The sequence below is a fragment of the Carettochelys insculpta genome, chromosome 15 (assembly GCF_033958435.1).
Source record: "Carettochelys insculpta isolate YL-2023 chromosome 15, ASM3395843v1, whole genome shotgun sequence".
Lineage (NCBI taxonomy): Eukaryota > Metazoa > Chordata > Testudines > Carettochelyidae > Carettochelys > Carettochelys insculpta.
In genome coordinates, this window is record NC_134151.1 from 13,443,260 (window position 1) to 13,469,473 (window position 26,214).

At 41.4% G+C, this 26,214-nt stretch overlaps 2 protein-coding genes across 6 annotated transcripts; one reads left to right on the forward strand and one right to left on the reverse strand.

Moving 5' to 3' along the window:
- Positions 1–864: 864 nt before the first annotated feature.
- On the reverse strand, positions 865–18,462 carry SLU7 (SLU7 homolog, splicing factor). The gene is made up of 16 exons (XM_075009704.1): positions 18,035–18,462; positions 16,416–16,595; positions 15,566–15,719; positions 14,368–14,448; positions 12,441–12,605; positions 11,411–11,479; positions 8,557–8,604; positions 7,859–7,990; positions 7,343–7,440; positions 6,336–6,403; positions 5,627–5,766; positions 4,721–4,882; positions 4,143–4,247; positions 3,935–4,009; positions 3,532–3,645; positions 865–2,624 (listed from the first exon to the last, which is right to left on the reverse strand). The coding sequence occupies exons 2-16, from the start codon at positions 16,583–16,585 to the stop codon at positions 2,445–2,447; spliced, it is 1,761 nt and encodes a 586-aa protein (XP_074865805.1). The 5' UTR covers positions 16,586–16,595; positions 18,035–18,462; the 3' UTR covers positions 865–2,444.
- A 103-nt stretch (positions 18,463–18,565) lies between these two features.
- PTTG1 (PTTG1 regulator of sister chromatid separation, securin) lies at positions 18,566–25,584 on the forward strand. 5 transcript variants are annotated; one of them, XM_075009707.1, is made up of 7 exons: positions 18,566–19,286; positions 19,976–20,064; positions 21,028–21,137; positions 22,018–22,193; positions 23,421–23,514; positions 24,573–24,725; positions 25,442–25,584. In XM_075009707.1, exons 3-7 carry the CDS (start codon positions 21,047–21,049, stop codon positions 25,519–25,521), a joined length of 594 nt encoding a protein of 197 aa, XP_074865808.1. In that variant the 5' UTR covers positions 18,566–19,286; positions 19,976–20,064; positions 21,028–21,046; the 3' UTR covers positions 25,522–25,584. The 5 variants fall into 5 exon arrangements, with proteins under 5 accessions (XP_074865808.1, XP_074865809.1, XP_074865811.1 ...); XM_075009708.1 differs by having other exon boundaries at positions 18,566–19,214; XM_075009710.1 differs by lacking the exon at positions 19,976–20,064.
- The last annotated feature ends 630 nt before the right edge of the window (positions 25,585–26,214 follow it).

The following is a 26,214-nucleotide window of genomic DNA, read 5'->3' on the forward strand; positions in this document are numbered from 1 at the left end:
CTTCAGCAGGGGCCCAGGCTGATCATTCTGCAGCCCTGGATCCTGCTTGGTCAGGGACAGTGGGGCCACTGCAGCCATATCCAGAAAGTTGATGGTGGAGAGATGTCATCACCCCGGAGGAGGTTATGCAGTTCATAGTAGTAGGTGCAGATGGAGGGTCCTGTCCCTTGACCTCCTTGCTGCATCCCAGGCCTGGATGTACCCGTCACAGTTCCTTGACTTTTGCCTGGACCTGCTCCATTGTCCAGGAGGGGTGGCCCCATGCTGCCAGGGAGGGGGTGAGCAGGGGTAGATGGGGCACATTCTGCCCTTTGGCAGTGGGGTCCACCAGCAGGGACTCCTCTCCCTAAAAGCCCAGGTGGCAGTACAGCTTGGGCCTCATCCAGGACAGGGCCCTGCATTGGTTGGTGGAGGGGGTATGGAGGGGCTCCTGGGACCTCTCAGATGGCTGTCACAGGGCTGCTGGCTGTCAGCCATTGATGTACTATTGCTGTGCTGGGTGGGTCCAAGTGCATGGGTGGCAGCAGCCTGTGTGCCTGCTGCTTTCACATACTCAGCTTCCTGCCCCAGGGTTTCAGGGGCTCCCCGCACCTTTAAAAGTGGCCAAAGGCAGAGAGCATAGAGTTATGTTTATGGTGGACGATGGATTGGGCTGGTGACATGGAGGACCTCTCTGCCAACAAAAGGGTTCCCCCAGACTGTCCACATGGCTTTTTTGTCAACAGAATCTGTCAACAAGAGTTCTGAATTTTGTGCGTGGATGCTCCGTGAGATTTGTTGACAAAATTCTCTAGTGTGGACGTATGCACTGTAATGGGGCTTCTAGTTATAAAAGATGAAAAAATAAACATATAGTAATTATATGGTATAAAAGATTTTATTAGCATGGGAGTACAACTCTCACACATATGGATTGGCTGTTCAGGGATGGCCTGCATATCTCAAAGAGTGCTAATAAAACTTCCTATTATCACACCACTCCAGAAATCAATATATATATTTAAGAGGGGAGAAAAGACATATGTTTTAAAAATTCCATGGGAACTCCTTTCTCAGGTCTTACACCTGTAAAGTTACGATCTGTTAACATTATTAATTCAATCATATTATTGGAGGGATAGAGCTTATGTTTTTCATAAATGTCTAGAAGTTACTATGGAACCATCACATGCAGTATGCTTCCCAAAACTGCATCTCTGTATCTTCGAAACTCTGTAAATCACAGCTTCCCATTAGTGTAGATGTCTGAGTTGACACCACACTATTATAAGATATTGGACCTTGAACTTAATAGTGCACATTGCAAGCTGGACTTTTGGTAAGAGCAAAGGGTTAAAGAAATGTGTATTTTAAAATGTAAACATGTCCACCATCATAATGGCTGCTTGAACCTCTCAAATGTTTGGAAAGGGAGATTGAGAACTTCACCTGCTCTGTCCATACTCATCTGTGTCCAGCAGAATTCAAAGTTTCACAGTAATGCAATTTGTCTTATGTGACATCAATAATGGAGATAGAGGCATATACACATACAGCACTGGCCAAAACAACAGAAGAATTTCAAACCTCTGTGCATATTACCAGCTTCTTGTAATTTGTTCAGGACGAGAGTCAGATATTTCTAGTTAATGGACAACATTAACATTTACATTATAGTCAAGGCTGTACATCTAAATCACACCAGGTTTTTTTTTTTAAAACACTTTTGTAAGAATGATTATTTTTTCTTCCTATTGTGCCACATGTAAGAAGAGTCAAGAGACATGACAACCATCCAAACCCAGAACTTTTAAGGCTTTGCCTACACTAGTACTTTTGTCAATAGAGCTTTTCTTGGTCCAGAGTGTGAAAAATATACCCCCCTACCCCTGACATAAGTTTCACTAAGAAAAGTGCCTATGCACACTGTGCTATGCTGGTGAGAAAAGCACCTCAAATAGACACAATTATGGTTGCTTGCTAGGTGTGGTTTAATTATGCCAGCTATAGCACTCTCTCCTTCCAGCAGAGAGCCGCTATACGGAACATTTTACAGCAGCACAGCTGAAGCAGAACATGTCTGCTGCTGTGAAGTCTGTAGTGCAGGCATAGCCTAAGTGTTACACAATAACAGTGACATCTGCTGGCCAACAGGTTTAGATGCAGTTTCTTTCCCTGAATTTAGAGGGTCCTGTCTTCTGTTACAATGAATTAACCCTTCAGTAGTATAAGTCTGTACCAAGTATACTTTCTTTTCAAAAAAGCACTAGTATGCATATAGCAGGAACAGTTAACTTCATTCACAGACTCCTTTTCCCTGGTAAAGCCCAGGCCATTTCTGCAAAGCAGACTTTGCAACTTTTTTTTAAATTGGAAAAAAAAAACCCACATACATGTGAAAAGTTCCAGTTATTTTAACTGTCATATACAATAGATAAACGTGTGCCAGAATGTTTTTCACACAATTACTGTCCAAGAAAGGAGGCCATAGGATCATCAGGTCTTTGGCGTTTCATTCGATAAGCCTCCATTTCCTCTTCTGTAGGCTCTTGTGTTTCATACATGCTGTTATATGGCCTCTTTCTCTCATCTAACTGCATCATTTCTTTAACCTGGAGAAGACGAGCCTCTTCTGCATTTAATGCCTGAAATAAAAGAAGAAATGAGAAACATCATGAGAGTCTAGTACCTTAAAACACCAGCAGCAGACAGAATGGCGAGAATCTATAATCCACACAAAAACAGCTAATGCCAGTTCTTATTTATATGTACCAACCTTAAGTGTTTAACCTCTGATTACAGTATCAAATTAGTGGTTTTCAAACTTAATATTCTAATTTTGCTATCCGTTCTCTCTGTTCATGGTATTATTTAACAATTTTAAAATTTGTGTAAGTGTACAATGCAAGTGCGTAATAATTTTAAACATTCCTGAACTTTCAGCTAATTTCATGTATAGCGTGAAATTCTCAAAAGCGTTTTAGTGACCTGAGAACTTATGAGAATTTCATCCATACTGAACAAAGATACTTTTTATCCCTTTTCTTTTTGAAAGGCATTAACCATGCTTTCTCTAGTGCTGTGCTACAGTCTCCTATTCAGCAGAGGCTGGGGCTTATTCAAAAGATGACTAAGTACAAGCACATCAGTGTGAGACAGTACACGGGCAGACTGATGCAATTCTGTGGCACTCCATTCAACATTTTCTTTGGGACTTTGTACAGTTGCAGGAATCTACTCATGCACAAAATTAATTGCTGAACAGAGTCTAATTTTCCGCTTAGGATAGAAATCGCTTTAAAAAGAGAGGGATTTTGTTGGTTTGCTCCTCTCCCCACAAGTAAATTAGGTCAGATGTTTCACTATTCTATCATTACCCACTGTTCTAACCATTTAGTTCAAGCAGCTAAAGAACTTTGTCAAAGTCACTTCTCTAGTCAGAGAAAAACTCTATACACAGCACCACTAGAGCCATGATTTTGGGGATCCTCATACTAATGATTAGATATTTCTCAATAAGAACAAGAATGCTGTTTGAAAATGACAGTGCACCTTCTTCAGTTTTTCATGTTTCTTTTTCTCTTCTCCCTCACTATCTGAATTTGGACTCTTCTTAAGCTTCTTCTTTTTCTTCTTCTTCTCATCTTTCTGTTTCTCTTGATGTATCTGGAAGAAGAAAAGCAGACGTTTTAGACTGAAATGCTAACAGTTATGCACATACTTATTCAAGGAACTTCTCTAGACTCTACCAACTCTCAATGAAGACTTTGATACTTCACAAATCTCCTAGTCAAGCTCACGCTAGTCCACCAACTTTCTGCTATAGTCACTACACAGCATGCAAACTTTTAAAACCCCAGATAAAAATCAATTTAAAAAATTTCCTTTCCATAAAGCTTTTAAGATGGCTATCCTTTTCTAAAGGGTAGACTGGTAGGAAGAGAAAGTAGCCTACCTCCATCAATGTTTTGGATTTTGTCATATACTCTTCCTCTGTAGGTTCTTCCTCTGGTAGGTTTGACGCAGTATTCTGTACAATGAAGAAGAAAGACACAGCATGAAAGTTCACTATGCATTTTCCAAAATGGAAAGAAGAAATGAACGCTCATCTTATTTTATTGCAGCATCCTATTGTTCAAATGTCTAAAAAAAGTGATACTCACAGCAATTTCTTTCCCAGCTTCTCCTGTACAATAGGAATACTTGACAAATGAATGGCAACACTTATATCCCCATTTGCCTTCCTTCCAATATGAACCCCATATGCACTGAAAAACAAGACACATTACTGAAGAAATCACATAATAGGAATGCTGCAAGTCATACAATATTTTTCTTTAACAAGTCTCAGTAAAGCTGTAGTTCATCCAAAAAAAAAAAAAAAAAAAAAAAAAAATGGAAAAACTGATTAATTTGAAGATCTACAAAAATCAGCACATAGGGCAAATTTTCAAAGGAAGGCTAGGTGTGCAACTCCCATTACAGCTCCAGGGGAGCTGGAAGCCAGACTTCAAATTTTTGCCTTTGAAAGTTCCTGCATACTTGATTCACACACACAGCTCCCATTTCAGGAAATTAAATTCTTCTGCTTGGAAGGAGAGACTTAAGCAAGCTACTTGTGCAAAAAGATAAGCTCACTACTTCAGTGACATTGCATCAGTCCACATGGCCCTTGGTCATATTTTCCCTGCTTTACCAAGACATTTAGCTCTTGGTATTGTTTTTCAATCTAGGTGCTTACTGTGTGGTTGTTAATGGTTACGTCCTCTTCATATTTAGAACGGACAACAGCTTTCTCTTGTCCTTTGATGACTGTCCCATGCCTAGAATATTCCACATAGTCTTCTGTCTGGGCTAACAGCAATTCAGCTGGTGGAGCATCTAGATGTTCTTGACCTCCATACTAGAACAATACAAAGAGTTTTGAAGATCTATTGCAAAAAAAATTTGTATTTGCAACTGTGTCTGCATTTCAAACTCAATTCCCGCACTACCTTTCCTGTTCTTCTGGTGCTATGAAAGCACTTAAAACATTAAAATGTAATTATATTTTTGTGCTTCTGACTTGCCAAAAAGTTCCTGTTTTCTTCTAAAAATGGTACAACTTAACATCTTTTCATGTTTGCAGAATATTGCCAGCTCCCCAGATATACCCAATTTATGCACTGAAAATTTCATTTAAACCACTGGAAGAAGTTTTCAAAACAAAATGAAGTTAGAAAAACAATCCAAGTATAGAACAATTGGACAATGTATTGTTTGTTGTCAATTTCTGCTTTCTGAATGTTAGCACCTACAGGATTTGTTTTTACCAGGTTGCTTAAGTAAAACTGATAATAATATAGGAAAAATATTTTCTATACAAAGCTATGCTCATTAGCCTCACCATGAGCTCTGAAAATTAAAATTTTGAAAACAACTTATTTTGTATGAGTTGAGAAATACTTGCAAATATTGAGTCTAAATGATCCCAAGATACCTTCATACCAAAAATATTAATTTTAACACCCCAAAGGCTATTTTCTACCACTTGTACCTATTTTAAAATGTAATTCAGGAAAGAAAGAGAAAGAAAAAGAAAAAAAAAAAATCAAACTTAAGCTGGACCTGTTCTGTACAAAATTCATGTTTAATGGGCGTTTTTTACCTTCTCTAGGATGCTTTCTTTCTGCTGTTCCTTAAAATCTTCTTTTTTCACCTTGAAAGATTTGTAAAGAAGCTCCAGTTTTGTAGGGTCTGCTTGAAGGTGAACTTCAGAACCTTTGTCATAAGCTTCCCAAGCAAACACTGCATATAAAACAAAAAAACATTGCTTAATTAAAACAACTATTCTGAATCCTACACATGGTTTTCAAATAGCATTTTTAACCTACAGTAGACCCACCAACGTTAGCGTAGGTTGCGTTCCTGGGCAACCACACGACTCAAATTCCACACAAGTCAGGACCGGGTGGGGGAGGGGCCCTGCCACATTCAGGTCCCCCAGTCCTGGCTGTGCCTGGCTCCTGCTCCCAAGAGCAGCAGGGAGTGAGGAATCCAGCAGCAGCCTGGCTCCCAGCTCCCCTCTGCTTGTGGGAGCCAGGAAACTGACCAGCGCAGTAGGGCTGGTCAGTTTCAAGTAGTGAGAAGCTTGGAACCAGGCGGCAGCCACTAATGATTTCAACCCCCGTTATTACAAGAAACACACAAGTTGAAATTGTGTAAGTTGGAGGTCTACTGTACTCTTAGACTTGACTCCATGATGACTTAAAATATAATCCAAAACAAGATATGTTTCTCCCTTGGTACAAAAATATGACCTTCAAGCCAAGACTTTTTGTAGAGAGATAGCTCAGTGGTTAGCACATGATACTTACACTGAGTTTGTGCCATTGAAATGGTATCTCCAGTGTACCGAACAAAATTGTCACCTGCATAACTGACTCTATTAAAAAAAAAAAAAAAAAAAATTACATAAGTAGTGCAAACACCCTTGCTCTCCGGTAAGCACATACCTTCTTTCAACCATTTTTGGCATCTTCTAATTGGCACAACTGTAAATATTTCTTCCTTGAAAAGGATATGTCATCAACTCTCCCCAAATGGCAAGACCTTCCTGCAACACTGTTTCTGTCTTTCATGGGCCACAGAAAAACATATGAAGTCACTTACATCAGAGTCTTCTGCTTTTCCTTGAAGGTTAACACATTAGCTATTCAGTGTTCTGAATACTCGCTAGTTTGGGGAGCAACAGGCCAGCCTATGAATTCTAACAAGTGTTCGATAATGTAGCATGAAGGTCAATTTCTTGTGACAGCAACGAAGGGTCCTGTGGCACCTTACAGACTAACAGAAAAGTTTTGAGCATGAGCTTTTGTGAGCACAGACTCACTTCATCAGATGCTTGTGTGTGTGCGCTATCTGAATCTGGAAGGTTTTTTTTGCTGTGATAACTGCAGGTGAAAAGGAAAATAGCTGTGAACATCCATCTATTGAATTATATTTACATATACAGCTCTAGAGTTCCAATCTATAATATACAGGGGTTCTGCTATAACCAGCAATTTGCTGTTCTACCCACTTGACAATCTGTACTCAAAAATTAGCATCAATCCCATGGTAATTAAACTGGTAAGATCACTTTGAGTATCAACACTTTAAAAAATGATCCTCACCAGCATTGTGTCAACTTGTAAGGTAGACCAAAAGCAGAAGAACATAATCAAAGAAGCATTAGAAGGTTCCCTCCTCCGTAACTAGCAATTTATTAGTAGCAGGATATGCAGGACAGCAAAGAGATACAAGGTTAATATTAAAACACAATTTTCTCTTTATCTAGTTTTCTTATACATGTGTAGCCAAAAATCTTAAATTTTAAACTTACTCGTCTGGATTCTTGCCTGCATTGGCATATGGGTTCTCCCTCATTGCTCTTGTTTTGGGATCATAGTAGGCAGAATTTGGGTCTAGATTCCTCAAGTACTAAAATAAGGAAACAAAAATGTTGACATCTGGGATTCTAACAGGACTGAAAATATCCATAATCCTTTCATATACATTCCAGCTGTTATTACAGCAACTTCCTTTAAATTGGAATGACCAAGACAATAGGTTGCCTGCCTTTGTAAAGCACTGATGCTCTGTAGGTGAAAAGTACTAAGAGGTAGAAAATACACTGAAAGAAGGGGAAAGGTGTAAAGAGAAGTCATGATTTACTCAAGGTGACACAGGAAAATCAGTAGCAAGCCTGGGAATAAAAACTAAATCCACAAGCTCCAAGCTCTATACTGAGTCCACCTGTAGTAGTTCTTGGTTAAGAGGACACAAGAAAGAAGGAAAGACAGATAGACAAGATAGTCATAATTTAATCCAGTGGATTATATAATCTGCTGTGACTTACTTTGGCAATGTCTTCCCGAATACGTAAGTTTCGGACTGTAATTCGTCTTTTGGAGTCAAAGTTCTGTCCAGGCATGTCAATATCATCTGCGTATTTATCTTCATCCTCATCTTCGCTGTTATGATCTCTTTCCTGAAAACAGTGTCAGAAAACTACTAAGGATGATGATGGATATTCAGTCTGGAATAAATTACAGCCACCTGATTTTTTTTTAAACTAATCAGTTGGAACTCACAATCTTTCAAGAAACCCTCAACCCATCCCCTAATTACTCTAGATAAGAGTTCACACTGCAAACTCCTAAGTATTTGACTACGTTCTACAGTTACTCTGAAAAAAAGTTATTGGATTTCCATTTCTACTTATGAGGCCAACTGTCAAAAACAAACAAAATAATACTGTAATAGAAATTATAGCCATTATGGCCTGGATTTTCTTTCCAAGTTATTTATTCTCTTGCCTGACAACTTGTCTGTAAGAGTTAGCATCACAGTAACAAAGACAAAGAGCCAGATACTGGAACCAAACTCCAGCTGCTTTGCACAACTCCAGGCCCTGCCACTGCTGAGCTACCATTGCTTAGAGAATCCATAGATGGCATGAAGCCATCAGTGCAAGTTCAACGCCAAACTGTTCCAGCATTTAGCAGAAAGAAAAAAATCTAGTCATTCTTCCTTTGAGTGAAGTAAATATCTTACTGTCTGTGAATTTGATTCCTCTTCTCCCCATTGGTGTCTTGGGGAGTTCTGCAGCAAATGAAAAGCACATGAGCAAAGAATACAAAACGTTAGGGTGAGAAGATATTTGGGAGGGGGAAGTAGAGAGCAAACTGCTGGGGGAAGCAGGGCTTACACAAAGGCAGTGGAAGACAAATATGATAACCAAGGAACAAACTGTGTAACAGATATTGCAATATTAAGTTTTTGCTTAAAAGTTTAGAAGCATCTTAACAGCACAGAAGCCTTTGAGAAATATTTTCATTTTAACTACTACATCTCTCTCAAAAGCAATGAGTCCCTGAACTGGGAGAGCGTTGCATAAAGTCAGTTCTAGTCTCTATCAACAATGTTGGTTCCAAATGAATGGGTCATCACACTTTTACATTTCTCAAGTTTTTATTTTAAAAAAAAAAAAAAAGTGTTTTCAAATTGATGATTAAACTGAGTTATAAAGTACGTTACTAATTTTTGTTTGGCGATCACAATCCATAGTTTTACCCAGAAGAAGCAAGCTGATGTATTTTAAGAGGAACCAATTAATTTCCAGGTTGAGACTATGTCTAGTGTAGGGGGAAGGAAGGAAGATCCATGGACATTAGAGAAGGGATAGGCAATAACTTTCACAGATGGGCCACTCCATGAATTTTGGTACTGATCAAAGCTGGCTCTGAGATGTCCAGATGGGGTGGGGCTCTAGAAAGAAGCACTGGGCTTGGGGGCTACAAAGAGTGTGTGTGTATGAAACACTGTGTGTCAGAATAGTAACAGAAAGGAAGCTGTGCTAGTCTATACACTATCAAAACAAAAAGCAGTCAAGTAGCACTTTAAAGACTAGCAAAATAGTTTATTAGGTGAGCTTTCGTGGGACAGACCCACTTCTTCAGACCATAGCCAAACCAGAACAGACTCAATATTTAAGACACAGAGAACCAAGACTTCGACACAGACTGAGTGTGCGCTGCAGTGTATATGCAACAAGTATCGGGGGTAGCCGTGTTAGTCTGGATGTGCAAAAGCAATGAGGGGTCCTGTGGCACCTTATAGGTCACCTACATCTGACTAAGTGGGTCTTTGCCCACGAAAGCTTATGCTCATACATTTCTGTTAGTCTATAAGTTGCCACAGGACCCCTCATTGCTTTTGTATATGCAACGGTGACTGTGTGTGTGAAACAGACTGGATATGTATTACAGTGACAAGAGTATGTGTGCTGGCTATGTTTGTGAGAGAAGCCACCCCTGTCTCTTTCAGGGAAATCTGTCCGGCTCTGCACTCCTGAGTCACTCACCATCTATGCTTCAGACTGGAGCAGCTCCGCTTTGTGTCTACCCTTCCCTGATCCCTGCTCTGCAGAGGTGGTGGACGGGGCAGGGGAACACCCTGACTTCACCACTATTCTCTCTGTCTGTCTCTCTGTCTCTCTCTCTGCACAGCAAGCAAGAGAATCCTAGGAGCACCTCGCATGCAGACAGAACAAGGTGGTGGGGAGGGGCAGCTGAAAACACACTACTGAGTGTTAAGTATGTATGTTCTGCTGTGGGGGCCAGAGAGAAATGCTTGAAGGGCCAAACCCCTCCCCCAAGGCTGATTTTTGCCAACCTCTACACTAGAGGAAGGACCACGACTACTGAGAAAAACACATCTAGTCCCACTCTACATTCCCTCTCCCAGAACTCTTTCCCTGAATCCTTCACATTCTCCACTTCTGTCACCTCCCGTATGCTAGGAGTCAGCAGGGGAGGTTAAATGAAATCCAGCATTGGGATGAAACTCAGGGAAGTGTCTGACAACTCAGAGAAGAGAAACAAAGAGCACGAAGCTCTTCACCCTCAAAGACTCTCCTATTCTGGGGTGTGAAAGGGCATTCTTTTGGCTCTGGGAGGAAAATGGAGGCTATGTTTAACTAGCTCTGGCTGTTCTGTTTAATCCTTAGGCAGAAGAGTATACCCTGTGTCAGGATCATTCAAATTTTACTCTGCCATCTAGGAACAAAAAGTTTCATTCCCTATAAAATGGAGAACAAATGGCGTAAAATTCTTGGGTTTGTTGTTGATCAGTAAGAATAAACACACTAAGCTATAAATGAGAGGTAGTTCTCAGAATATAGTAATCTCTTTATGTTTAATTTTTTGAAGACTCATAATATTACCATTAAATCCTCTTACAAGAATAAATGAATTACTAATTGTGACCCAAGAGGCATAGCAAGAGCAAGATGAAAACTAATGCCATAGCAAAGAGATCTGCAAACTAAGAGGAGTGGGTGTTAATATTTCCCAACCTCAAAAAGCTTAACCAAAATACTGCAAATACTGGCAAAAACTTAACAAGATGTAAAGTGTGGGTTACAAATAGTGTCTTGAGTTCATACTAACCTCTGATAAAGTCTAAATATTTCACCCCCTGAATAAAAATTAACAGACAGCAAGGACTGGAATATGGAAGCTTCACTATGAAGCCAAGATTAACCCATTTTCAGAGTATTAAGTAATATTTTAAAATACAAGTCCATTTTCCTCGACAGTATACTTACTTTATAAAAAGGATCTGAATCTTGGATAGACTAGGATAAACATACTTGATAAAAATGCCCCAAAATTACCACTCTACTGTTTGCCCCAGTGCTACTTCTCATAATGGCACATGCTGAAAAGCAAGCAGATAAGAAACAGAAGCTTCAGATCTGCACACAAAAATAAGATAACACATATTTGTTGAAACATCCTCTATTAGCTGTTTGGGCTACCAGCATCTGAAGGCAGAGAGGACTTAAAAAAAAGGCCCTTTTTTGGTTCAGTTTTAAGTAAAATACACCAGGCATTAGCTTACTTACCACCTGCTCCATCAGTTTTCCTGAAGCCAACTCTTCCTGCAACTTCTGGGCTTTCAGAGTACGTTTAGCCTTTGCATAGAAAGACAGGAGTTTTACTGTGTTTTGTTAAATAAATTATTTTTAATCAAAAACACTCAGCATGAACACCTCTGGGTGCATTTAGAACTTTAAAGAACCCAGATCTGTTGCTACCAGCCCCCTGGTAGAGAACATCTCCAGCTCTTGACAGCCACTCCAAGTATGTCCACACTGCAATGAAATACAAGCTAGCTCAGGCTTTCAGAGATTAAAAAAAATGTGATGCAGATGTTCAGATGCAGTCTGCAGGTATCAGACTCCAGGCTGAGCCCAAATATCTCCACTATAGTTTTATAGCCCCAAAAGCCTGAGTCAATTGACTTTGGCCAGCCTCAAGTGTTTTCCTGCAGCATAGACTGAGTCAAAGAACCCAATGCCCTTAAGTCTGTCTCTATACTGCCCTTTCTAATCCCTAGCTGCTGGTTACACCACTCAAAAGTCTCGACCACTGGAAGCAAAGGAGTGCATCTAAAGTAAGTTTAGAGAACCATATTTTCTAAAATACTCATCCACTGGACTGACAATTAAGGCATGTCAATTTCATGGAGGTAAAACTAATACTGCTTTCAGAATTAGCCTTCCTATTTGGGGCAGAAAACATTAAAATACCAGCTAAGTTTAAATATTTTACTTTCACTGTAAAGTTTTATTATTACCTATCCCACATCAAATGCTTACTGTTCTTGATTACGCATACAGAAAAACTAAGTCCACTCGCAGTAGTGTATATTCAACACTAATCTGCAGTTCATTTACAGAGTGGATTCCCTGCAATTCCATCATTATTTTTGAGCTTTTAGTTCAAGGTGATAAAATCTAGGTAATCAAAGAGAGAATCCACATTCAAAATGCAAAAGATATAAAGCATATGCTGAAAAATGTTTAATAAGCCTGTTTGCAAGAGGGCTGCTAAAGGAATACAGGAACAAAACAAGCCTAAATACTTACATACCAAATCAACTTTGGAATATTCTTCTACTATCTTCATGTGCTCTTCTGGGTTATAACCATTCCAACGATCTCTCTTCCCATCATAATCAAACATCAGTGTAGGCTGTGAATATTCATCTGGAGCAATGTTAAGGCCTGTGAATTTTGCTCCAACCTTCCTAGGTCTCTGAAAAAAGGAATCCACCATTACCTATATATTATTTTAGTTGGAAGGAAACCTCATTACTCACCTCTAGACATCTCTTTAAAAAAAATTTCCTCAGATAAATTTAATGGTTCACAATTTGCAATCTACAGCTCCACATATACCCATTATTATTTCTAGCTTATATACAGTAAAATCAATTTAACAACATTGCTTTAAAAACAACTGTAAAAAAGTGCAGCTGCTTCTATTTTATCTGTTTCTGCAATAACACTGAGAACAACCCCACCTGGAAGATTAGTTTTCCATTTCTTCTGTGTGAATTTCCCTGTTTAAATATTGGAGGGGTAGCCGTGTTAGTTTGGATCTGTAACAGCAACGAAGGGTCCTGTGGCACCTTATAGACTAACAGAAAAGTTTTGAGCATGAGCTTTCGTGAGCACAGACTCACTTCATCAGATGCTGTGAGTCTATGCTCACCAAAGCTCATGCTCAAAACTTTTCTGTTAACCTATAAGGTGCCACAGGACCCTTTGTTCCTGTTTAAATAGTTAGCTTGCATCTAAAAGTAGTGAGAGAATTCCCCAAAACTATCTACACAGGCACAAATCTTTGAAATAGCCATGCTAATGGCCATTTCCAAGATTACTAATGAGGCGCTGAATTGAATATTCAGCACCTTGTTACCATTAGGACGCTTCCAACCACGGCACTTCAAAAACCCCGCTTTCAAAAGCGTGCGGCTTGGCACGGCTACATGGGGGTCCTTTTCGAAAGGACCCTGCACCTTTCAAAATTTCCTTACCCTGATCACTGATTGGAATAAGGCGATTTCGAAAGGGGTGGGTCCTTTAGAAAAGGACCGCCATGTAGCCACGCGCTTTCGAAAGTGGAGCTTTCGAAGTGCCTTGGCTGGAAGCGTCCTAATGCTAATGAGGCGCTGAATATTCAATTCAGCGCCTCATTAGTAATCTTCAAAATATGGCTATTTCGAAGATTTGTGCCCGTGTAGACACAGCCTTCTAGAGATGGCAAAAATGCTAGTGTGTATAACAATAGTGATTTTGATAAGTAAACAATTAGTGTAAAACAATTTTGATCTGCACTAGAATTAGTGGAACTGTGCAAGTGATACAACACAGAGAGGACTGCAAAAAAGTCATACATGTGAGCAAAGTCTGGTGTCAGTTTCCCGTTTTTGTGGGTTATTCAATCAACAAAGAGAGAAAAGAAGTTTTTTTTTGTTTTTTAAGTAGTATGATTGTAAAAAGCACAAAAGTTGACAAGATGACTCAGACAAGTGTACTGCAGAAGATACTTTTTAAACTGAACAGATATGAAGACACCTGAAATATACAAATACATTCAGGAAATCCAAGATTTCAGATTTGAATCTGAAAAAGGCATTCTGCTCTCTGTTCGAGCCAAAGCAGCATAAGAAATATTATAATAAATTATGAGCAGAAAATGGGTGAGATGTGGTATTTTAAAGTGCCTATTTTCTTATTCATACTGGCAAATATTTTGCATATATGGTTGTCCCATAATGATAAGTCTTTCGATACAGTTTGAGTTTTTTTTCCCCTATTTATTCCTCCTACACAAAAACTGGTTTGGTTTAACAGCCTTCAAACATTTCAAGCTGTATTTAAGAGACTAATTAAGATCACTTTGAAGAACCAGTTTAGACATGTTAAATTACATATTTTCTACCAATGTACAATACACAATAATATTTTCCAAGAAACACAGTCAGTCAGACACGAAAAGATGTCAGGCTTACCTCCAAACAGTCTTTCTTTTTATGTGTCATTGATCCACAATTCTCACAGGCTCCTTTGCGGTACCTAGTTGCAACAGCATTCTAAATAAGGGAACAAAACACTGTTTGTTTTTTTTTTAAAAAAACCAAACAGTCACTGAAACACACAATCCCCAAAACCAGCTCTGGCTGATATGTTTTTCATTAACCTGATTAAGTGAAGGTGAATCTGTGTACACAGAATCATATCTACAAAGCCCAAACACAAATTTCAGTTGTTTTCCAAATGTTCTGGAAAGCCTGCAGCAAATATTTCCCATTTCTACTTCCCTGTTTCACAATCAGCATAGAAACTAGAGGGAATAGCTATTGCAGAAGAATTGATAATCTCCTATTGATTTCAATACTGCTGAATTGAACTCTCATATTTTCTCCTTTAGACTAGATTATTCAATGAGACACATTCAGCTTTGAATGTGAATTAAACTAAATTACCAACTGATTGTTATTTAATAACCTATTTTAATGATCTCATTTCAGGTCCTAGTAGCAGTTTCTACATTAAGAAAAGTGACAGAAATTCCACTTTCATTGGCTCTTCATACAGATACAGAGAAGCAAAACAGTGATAAAGATGGAACTATATTCACAGAAACCGTCTCTCTAGAAACCCATTAGTGAAACAATTGTTTCTAAATACACTAACAAATTAAATGTCTGGATTACCAATCCAACACTGCTTTAGGGTTTGTAAGAGATAACAGAAAGTCTCTCTCTCTTCGATATAATTAAAAAGACCACTGGCTATCAAAGGAGAACCATGATCAAACCTGCTGGGAACCCTTCTTGGCAATTCTTGCACTAAAATACAGTACACATCACTAATTTTTCCTCTATGGAGAAACAAACTAACATTCTGATTTAATTTTTTTTCTTAACAGTCAGCTAAGGTCACAACAGCAAAAACGGACTAGATATACTGTTACTGCTTTTCAGTCTATGGGGACAGCTCTTCCAGCAAGTAAAAAAGAAAGAACAAATGCTTCTATGGGATAAGTGGGGACAAAAGAGAACACTGAAGTCACCAAAACTTAGCAAAACACTTTTTACATAAAATCATCACAAGGATAAGTCAATTTCATTCAAAGAAGATCTACAATAGATTTACAATTCTTCCTTCTGAAAACAACATTCCACAAATCTCATCTTTGCTACATACCTCTTGAACCCCTCGTTTGTACCATTCTGAAGAGGAGCTAAACTCTTTCTGCTTCTCTGGCTGAGGTCTCTGGTGCTTTAATGTAGGTCTTTTTGAAGGATCTATGTACCATGGCACTGAAGATATGTACTGAGGAATATGAGGGTTGATATCTCTGTAAAACAATACAAAAATATTTAGAAATATGCTATGTTGTTTATATAATCTGTATAAGTGAAAAACAGTAATTTCTTTTAAAGAAAATATCTTACATTCAGTATTAGTTTTTTTTGCCACAGAGAGGAAGCAGTAAATATTAATTATCTTAATGAATTTAAACTTAAGTAGAATTGTCAAAATAAGCAAGCAACGATTTTCTACCTTCTGTTGCAGTCAGTTCACACAGGCTCACATACCACCTCCAAATGAAGTAACTTGTCTTGGTACATCAGTATATTGGGGGATATAAACACAGAACTGTCCAAAATGTGAAACTGACTACTACACCATAACTATAGGTACGACTCCAACCAAAAGGTAATGAAAAAGTCTGTGACACAGACTAGAAGTATAGAAAAAGAAATGGAGATTCTGCATAACCACAGACTCCAGACTCTGTCTAAACATCTCATGCTAGTGTATGCAACCAGAAAAGACCCTATCTAGAGTTGCTAGCATCTCCATTAACTATACACTAGATTAGTGCTAGTTGTTTGCTTGTTTAAGGAAATTACACAACTGAAGAAAAAAGGGAATGATTAAAAAATTAGTTCACAGAATTAGGCTTTTACATCTCCCCAATGTTACTGGAATTCAGCATTTTCCCCTCAACATTTTCTTTAGTAATGAACAGAAAAATCAAGAAACTTACTTTCCTTCCTCATCCACTTCAGCTGGTGCATTACCCAACTTTCTCTGTTCTTCTAATTCTTTCTTCTTCCTCCAGTCTTCTCTTGTCATCTTCTTTGGCTCTTCTAAGCTTACATCACTTGACCCTCCCACAGGTGCAGAGTTCATTTTTTCAACAGTCCCAGATGCCATTGCCTTTTTCCTTCAGACATGAATAAGTTGAAAGTACATTAAAAAGGGCAAAAGATTTAGTATTGTATAGCTCTGTTAAAATGAAAAATATCCAAATTTAATGTATTATAGTCACTGTCATTTCTTCCTTCCAGTTTTTCAATTAAGTCAATATACTTAAAGTCACTGGCATGTATAGTTTATAAACATGTTACATAGTCAAATAAATATAGAACACTACTATTAAAAGCACACACAATACACTATGCTGTTTTATCTCTTTCGAATTAAATAAAAAATTGTAGAAAATATTTTAAAAGCTCCCTGTAAACAGTTTCAAGACTCTCACTAATATGTTCTGGGATGCAAGTTGAAAACTTTCCTTTATCCAGTAGTTTTGCAGCGACTCCACAGCATTTTACAAATGTACATAAAATAAGCTTCCTGAAAGTCTGATGAAGTTGAGAAATACTATGTCAATCTTACAATACAAAGGAAAAAAAAACATGCCGATGCACAGCAAAGTCGGACGTGGTCTACACTGGGGGGTAGGAGAGAAAAATTAATTTAAGATATACAGCTCCAACTATTAATTTTTCCTGCTGTCCCCAGCATGGACCTCCCTTGCTCCTAGCAAAAGTGAGGAGTGCCAGGGTTGACAGTGGAGCCCTTATGGTTGCATTCAGTGCAGCCCCATGATGTGTGCTATATCAAACCCAAGAAAATCAACTGCCACCATATCAATCTGCCTGCAAGTATCAGAGGGGTAGCCATGTTGGTCTGTATCTGCAAAAAAGAATGAGAAGTCCTGTGGCACCACATATAGACTAACAGATATTTTGGAGTATGACCAACATGCACCTGATGAGGCAGGTCTTTGCCCACGAAAGCTTATGCTCCAAAATATCTGTTAGTCTATAAGGTGCCACAGGACTTCTTGTTCTTCCTACAAGTGGTGCTGCACCCTTAGCCACTTTGTCCCAAACACAAGACGGGGCAGTGCTATCTGCAAAACTCAGGAACTGCCTCCCACCATACAAACCTTCCACGAAAAAAATCACGGGACAGTCACCTAGCCTCATTACCAACTCGTCCCTGGCCACTAGGCTGAGCAGGCTCAGGAGCCTTCAGAGGCCAAGTACGGCCCCTGACGCCAGCCTCAGCCGCCACGCCCACGCCCCCGCCCCCTACGCAGAGCACCAGGCCAGACTCTGATAAGCCGCGGAGCAGAGACCCAAAGCCGGTTCCCGCTCGGCCCGCGCAGGAATTCGGGGACAGGGGAATCGCACGCAGCCGGAGACGCCCCTTGGAGCCCCTGCAAGTGCCCCAATCAGGGCAGTCCGGGTGCGGAGAGGGAGTTCGCTGGGCCTAGCCCCTAACAAGCCAACAGAACCCCCCTCCCCCCGCGTAGCGTCCCGGGCTGGCAAGCGGGCACGAGCCAGGCCAGGGGACGGGCACAATCAGACTCACCCCGACAGCGCAGACGGCGACAGACAAGGCCTGGCCCGGACAGTGTTTACCGATTAGCCTTCCGCTCGTTCCCCCCACTCCTAGCCCACAATGCACCGCTCCTCCGTCTCTGGCTCCGCCTCTTAAAGGAACCCGTTCCCGTGGATGAGGGGCGGCAGCAGGGCTTCGCCGCCCTTCGCGGCGGGGGTGTGCGGGATGTGCCGGGGGACCCGCGGACGCCGCAGAGCCGTGCCCGACACGCAGCCCCCTCTGGCTCCCTTAAACGGACACGGGGGCGGCCCTTCGCGGAGGCTTTGGCGGCATTTATGTAACTTCTGCCACCATCAGACTTCGGAGGGACACCGAATTAAAGGCGTCCACGCGGTCTTCGTGCGCGTCTGACCCCAACCGGCTTGGATCCAGACACTCCCCGCCGCGTCAATGATGCTGTGGCCTGGGTCGTGCTTTGATGCGTGTTGTTATAAATAAATGAATACACACGTCCCAACGAGGTCTTTCTTTGCGGGCCTGATTTTAGTGCCTGGCACTGAGCCGCTCCCTGGAGGTGGGATATCCCCCGGGGGAGGAGTTTGTTCATTGCCTCTCAGGAACTGCTCTGGACTTTGCAGGATGAGGCCTTTCCCTGTAAGCCGCTGAGACAGCGCCACGCATAGGGTGCCCGGTATAATAAGCAACCCCTTTAACTAGCATCATCATTCATTAGCCAGGACTACACAGCAGGGGAGGACCAAGAAGCCGAAGGATTTTAACCACCCAGCTCGCTCCGTGGAATGCACAACCATAAACAGCATCCCCGGCTCACGCCAGGAAACACACTCTGGGGAGCCCCACCAGCTGGGGGCTACGAGCAACCGTGACCCTCAATACCGTGGGTCTGACTCGACTCCAGACGGCCGGCGGCTCTTCCTTTCCCCTATTGGTGGAGAGCGACAAGCAGCTAGTCAGCCATTGGCTCTGAAAAAGTAGCCAATCAGTTAGCCCGCGTGTCAGGCAGCCAATGGGAGGAGAGGTTGATGTTTGAATAAAGTCTCGCGGCGAGTAACGCGCGGAGGGCTGAGGTGTGGGTCTTTGGGTGTTAAGGTCGTGCAGGATCGGCGGTAGCGGGTCCGGTGCTTTCTGGCAAGCGGTGGCTGTAGCTCCTCTGGGGGTTTCAGAGCTCTGCTGTGCTCGCTTTCCGCAGGTAGGAGCGTTGTTGCTCCCCAAAGAGCCCGTTGTCTAGTTTCTCCCAGCGCCTGCCGGGGGCTCTAGCCTGGTGAGTGCAGACCCCCACCCCGCCAGGGATGGGAAGAGGGGTTTTCTCTCCCTGCTTGGTGGGCGCCCCTGCCTGGGTAATGCTCCTCGGTGCACATCTCCCGAGGGCTCAGCCTTCTCTCTCCTCCGCTGTAGTGAAGGGTGCAGGCAGTGCGGGTGTGGCCCGCTGCACACTGGTGCTTCGAGACACGCCTCTTGCTCTCCCTGCTCGTGCTTCCCAAGCTGTACAATGCTCTTATCAGGGCTGGTCTGGGAGTGGTGAGGGGGGAGGGACCCCGTGCTCAGGGGCACGTGGGTGGTGGGTGGTGAGTGGGAGTGGGGCCATGCTGGGCTGGGGTGAGGCAGTGTGGCTTGGGCTGCAGAGTGGTTGCACTTAACCGGGCACTCAGAAGCTGAGGCTGTTGTGGGAAGAGGAAGTTCAAGGGATGGGACTGGAGCTAGTCTTACTGGATCACTGTCTTCCCCTTTGCTTGCCGTGATGTCTGGAAGTTGTGCTGGTTCTTTCTGGCAAGGTTGTCTTGACCCTGGTCCTTGGTGGGATTTCAAGGCTGGACTGAAGGGGCTGGCTGTGGCCTCCAGGCCTTTATTTGAGCTCTCCCTGACATTGCAATATGGCAATTCTTATGTCTGGTTAGTTCATGGAATAAGCAGTTTTGGTGCTGAATGTTGAAGCTAACCTATCTTGCACAGTTTTGTTCCCTTCATTAGACTTCCACAGAGCACTAGATAACCCGAGGTTGAAGAAATAGACTAGTCTTCTCTCTGCTACTAAAACAACAGTAAGATTGTTAATCACTAGCACAAATTCATGCTGGCATGGAACGTTTTCAAGTTGATACTCCTAAGAGATTCTATTGCCTATGTATGTTGAACCTCTCTAGTCTGGCAACATCTGTAACACTGCATGATTTCGGGTTATTGGGATGACCACTTGTGTGTGGCCAAGTTTTCTGTAGTCCCATAAAACTTGTTTAATCTCCAGTCCTGGCTCTTGGTGTTCTGTGCTGTAATTTAGCTGTGGAAATGTTGGTAATGCTGATGATCTTGGTGTCCTGTAGTTTTAGCAAATACTGTTGTCTGGTGCTGCTCAGGACTTGAGGGTGCCAGATTATTGAACCTCTCTAAATAGCTTGCAAGTACTAAATTATTTAAAAACTGCCTCTTTTTGACTTTTTTTAGCTTAATCAGGAGCTGACAGGGCTACTGAAGTATGAGAAATCATGTTACTTGATTTCCATATTGGCAGTTTGTCAATTTTGGTATTATGGGGAATATCAATTTGTACTTGTAAGTAGTCTTCTTAATAACTATAAAGAGCATGCATTAAGAGGTACTGAAGTACAGCATGGTTAATGATTGATAAACAAGAGGAAACCTAGATAATCTATAAAAGCAATCTAGATCAGGCAGTGGGGCTTCCTACAGCATGTCAGGTTGACAAGCACATGGTGTGTCTGTGTATGCCTGTCTAACCTTTATCTGGCTGGCACCTAACTGAACATCTTGTAGTTAGATCTGTATACAGCTTTTAAGTACTGCTATACAAAATGCACACAAGCCTCACCTAAACGCTAGTCTGACTATCCCTTCAAGTTGATGTTGACCAAGTGCTTTTTCTTAAAGATGCTCTCTTGTTGCGAGATTTATATAAGGAGAGGCACCAAAGTCATGACTGTCCTTAAGGCTTCTATTTCCAAATGATTTGACATAACTTCATGAACAAGTGACTTTTCCTTTTGCAGTGATTGCATCACACTGAAGATGACAACTCCTCTTGTCTTTATAGACAAAGAGAATGAAGGAGATGTTACTACTGCTACTAAGGATCGGTTAAGGGCATCCTCAGTGTCTTGTGAGTATGTTACTCTAGAAACTAAATGTTGAGTTTTGAACCACAGCAAGGTATCTAGTGAATTAAAGCAGGAATGTATTTGGTTTGCTCTTTCTCCAGACCTGAAGAAGAGCATGAAAGTTTTGGCATGATTCTGTATTAAGCACACATCCTTAGAAGCCCATTAGAGCTACTTTTGCCTATCCCAGTGGTGTCCAATAGGAATTCAAAGATGGCCACATTTGGGTTTTTTCCATATTTGCCACATTTTCCCTCCACCCCGATCTAAATAGATGCCTTCTTCCCACATAGCCAGGCACCCGCAGCATCTTCCACTGAGCAGGCGCACAGAAGGGGTGGATGGCACTTGCTGCATGCAGCTCCTCTTCCTGAATTTGCCACAATGCAGTGTCCTATTCACCTCATAAGGTGAACATATTGGACACCCCAGCCTATTCGGTCCCTCTTTTTAAGGGGTCTATAGAGGCCTCTGACCTGTCAGTTATAGGTTACTTTTTTCTGTATGTACCCTGGATGAATGTGAGTAGTGCTATATTGGCATGTCCCTGATACAAGTTATACTAAGATTTTTTTTCCTGGTGTTACAGGAATAGTAAGTACCTCCCTGAACAAACTTTTCTATGAGCAGAAGTCCTTGGGGTAACATAGCTGTATAAACATGGGTTGTCAGCATTGCTAGGTAAAGAGTTTTTCCACACCACAGGCCAGTGTAGCTATACTAATCCAAGTTTAAGTTTAGATCAAGCCTCTGATTCCTGTCTAATGACTGCATCTTGCTATGTAAGCATATATTAGGCAGAAAGTTTGAAATAGCTTTGCAAGTACTTGAGAGAGGCTACATTTAGCCATGTACTGATTCATTGTAAATTTGTTCCTGCAGCAAAAGTTTTATCTGAAAGATCACGGACCCAGACTCCCATTGTTGGAAAAACTGTTAACGCAAATTCAGCCACATCCAAGTCTTTCAGAAAAGCTCTGGGAAATGTAAACAGGACTCCAGGAATTCCAAACAAGAAGGAAATGCTAAAAGAGAAATGGGCTTTGCCTCCTGAGAGAGTATGTATACAAAAAGGTTCAGCAGGAACAGAACATGCATTCTTGTTCTCTACCCAGCTAGTTCCTAGAAATAAGGGAAGAGGCTGGCTATTCCTCTACAGGAAATGGGGTCTGAGCACTGCATGATTCCATGTTTATGGAAGTTTAAAAAAAATCCTACTAATAATCCAAGTAACTTCCCAAGATTGGAGGGGAGCAGCTGTTTCCTTCATGTGTAATACTTCCTTTCTGATCAAAAAGCAGTTGAGAAGGGACTGATGCTAAAACTAGACCCAGGTGATAGGATACAACATACTGCTTAGGTTGATGATCTACCTAATCAGATGGACACCCCCACCCCCCCAACCAACAAACAAACAAAAAAAAAAAAACCTGGCCCATCTAAGTGATCTGGTCTTGCTCAGTATCTAGTATGCATTTGGCAGAGAGTCAGTGGCCTTTAGATCATGTACCGTAAACCCTTGCTTTAATGAACTAATGCGGGGGGGGAAGAGGGGTGTCTAATGCTAAAAGCCTGGTAAAAGCAAGGGTTTGCTTGTATATGCATAGCACCCCTGCCCCCAAAACACTGCAAAATAGGCTTCTTACCAGAGCTGCTGGAGACTTGTTGCATCCTGGGCTGCTGCCATGACTGGAGGAGCCACCAGCACCTCTGGAGTCTCTACCACAGCCAGGGCTGCCATATGCTCTTTTCACAGGGTGTGGGGCACATAGGCAAATGCCTTGTGCCCACATGTGCACCCATCCCTGATGGGAGGAGCACACGGTGGCTCTTGCAGCCACTGTGGGAACAGCAGCCATGGTAGCAGCTCCTCCAGCTGCAGCATGGGGTCTGCTGTTGTATGGCTCGTGCAGCTGCAGCCAGAGCCCCAGCTGTGGCAGCTCCTGCAGCTGTGGCAATGTTTAGGTATTTTCTTTGTGGGATGGTGTGGGCTGGTGGATGAGGTGGACTTCGGAAACAACATGGGCCTGGTGGATGTCCCAAAGTCTCCTGAATCAGGATATGCTAAATTGGAGGCTTACTGTATGGCCTTGCAGTAATTTCCAAATCATCATGCTGAAATACTGTCTTGTTAAAAGCAAACTTGTCTAAAGTCTTGCTCATGTACACAAATTCTAGGACTCCATCCTTTTCCAGAGACTGCTTGTGACATTGGTAGAAGATCTCTGCTATACAGAAGAGTATTTGTCATAGTTCAGTACTCTAACTTTTAAACTCTTTCTTAGACTACTGGAAAGACAACTAGAGTGGAAAGCTGCAATGTAGTCACTGAAGAAGCATATCCAGAAATTGAAAACTTCTTTCCCTACAACCCACTGGGTGAGAACAGATACCAATGACACTTGTCTTAACCTCATGAGTAGCCTTAAAGATAGGGCTTGACTTTCAAGTTAACCTTGTTGCCCATAGCAGGGTTTTAGCCTGGCTGTTGTAGAGCCTTGGCTATTAAGGCTTATTAGAACAAGGGAGCCTTAGCAGAGATAGGAACTAGCTTGGAAGTGGTGATGCCCTTCAAGCAAGAGAATGAGATGTGGAAAACCCTGATGTTCTGATTCTATATCTTGTCACGAAAGATGTGATAAGAGCTCTACAGTGCCTATTCAATCTCTCAACCTTCAGTTGCTCGCTGAGGGTGGGGAGACAGGGGATTTTGAGTACTTGTACTAAAGTTTCTTTCAGGCTGAGCACTGAGTGGTGGGTCATGGCTCTTTCTAGAAAAACTAATGACATTTAAATATGAGAAATCTCCCAGGGATGCAGCATAACCAACCAATGTGCAAGGAGTGGGGATGGGGGGCATAACAGCTCCCTTAATTTTAAAATAACATTGTGGGTTTAAATTGTTGTTGTAGGTGCTTGATTATTAAAACTCTTCCCAAATAACTCTAGGATTGAGAAACTTTAGTGCTTCCGTGAAGAAACCTTCAGTGTAACACGACCTTGGAAGAATATGCTCTTGTCTCAGGGTCTGTTTGCCCCCAAAAGCTTATGCTCATACATTTGTTAGTCTATAAGGTGCCACAGGACCCCTCATTGCTTTTGCAGATCCAGACTAACACTGCTACCCCTCTGGTACTTGTCATCCTGGAGTGTTTGTCAAATGCCAAGCAGCCTAATAGGAAGGAATATGAACTTCTGACAGCTTTGTGTAATCGGGAGGCAAATGGATTTCAAAGACTCTGCCTGCATAATTCCATACGCTATTAAGTTTTTAGTACTTCCTATATTGAATTGGATAAATATACTTGGAGCACCTAGCTGCCTATGAACTTAATCTTTAAACACATTCCTAAGGGGACAGGCTTGACATGAACGGCAGTCTAGCAGGAAATCATGCAGCTCTATCAAACTTAAAATAAACTAATCTCTTTGAACAGACTTTGAGAGTTTTGACGTTCCTGAAGAACACAGACTAAGCCACATATCTCTTACTGGGGTTCCCCTATTAATACTTGACAAAAATATACCCAGCAGCTCTATAGACCTGGTCCCTTCACCTGTGAAGTTGTCACCAATTTCACTGGAATGTGGTAAGTAAAGCTTTGGCTGGATTGCAGTGTGACTATCTTGCTGATTTCTGGGCTGGTGATGGGAAGACACTCAGCCTATGAGTAATAATCCTTAAGTTACTGGGAGTTTAACTTTCTGAACCTAGTACTTTAGCACTGATAAAACTATTTCTGGGATACATGACCAGGCCAAGCCCTCTTGCAAATGAAAATGGCCAGATATTGTAACCCCTTAAAAACTGACTTAATTGCAGAGACTTCATTTAGTAAATGTTTAATAAAAAAAATCTCTGCCTCTGCATGTTATACCTGTACCAGTGTAATCCTCTGACACAGCTAGATTAAGAATGCTACATTGATTCAAAGAGATGACTGGGTAGATGGGGAACAGCCATTTTGGTTGCTGTCAACTGTATTATCTGCTGGGCTATGCAAGCATAACAATGCTTTATATGCCACTAGAATCTTGCTGTATATATGCTACCTTATGGTAACCGAGCAATCTAACTTTCCTCAAATGAGGCATCTAGTTTTAAGTTTGCAGCTGTAGTCAAGCAGACTAGATTAATTTTGTGAATAGTTCTATTGCTAATTGAATGTTTTTAAGATCTAAATCCTTTAGCTGGTATTTAATTCTCTGGAATTAGCAACTTCTTAAAATAACTAAACTCTGTAGTGTAAGGTGACTTCACAATATGAGGCTTCATGAAATTGACTTGTTCCCTTAACTCTTCCAGACCTGCTACAATCAGCTACCAACTTTCTCTCTACCTTGGATGAAATCATTGACCTGCCACCTTTGTATTGTGATTTTTAAAAATGAACTTTGAAGCTTTTATTCTTAAGCATTAACTTTGAAGCTTTTGTATCTCAATAAAGAACTGGAATAACTTGCATTACCTAAGACTTGTATTTGATCTATGCAGAAACAATCCAGCCTACAGCAGAAGGATAGTCACCAGAAGCTAGGCGGTGGCAAAGTTAAACAAAGGACTGCAGCAAAACGACAATCTTGCTTGTTCAATAGAACAGTACCTGAAGTCTCATGAAACTAGGATTGTGTCTTGGCAAATGAGCTCCTTAGATAAAATCTCCACTGGAATTAACTTAAGCTTAATTCTTGGGTTGTGTTTTAGACTGCTTCTACTGCTTACACTGCCTAACCCAAAAAAGATAGATAGATATATAGGCATTGAGATTGGAAGGCTAACTTCCTGTAGTGTTGGTCTTGAGCATCACAAAGCAATAGATGAGAGCTAGGAAACAGCAACTGAATTGCTTATAAATTCCAAGGGCGGATCAGGCCATGATCCGTCTAGTTCAGTAGCCTGCCTGAATAGTGATAAGCACTCTACTTTCTAGAAACATTGCAGTGAACAGATGCTGGATAACCTGTTACAGATCTGGTGTCAGCCTCAGGGTAGGTACCTGCTTAAGTTAATAGATAATTCTCATACTAAAGAACACTTCAGCTATAAATGTCCAATTACTTATCAAGTCCAGCTGAATG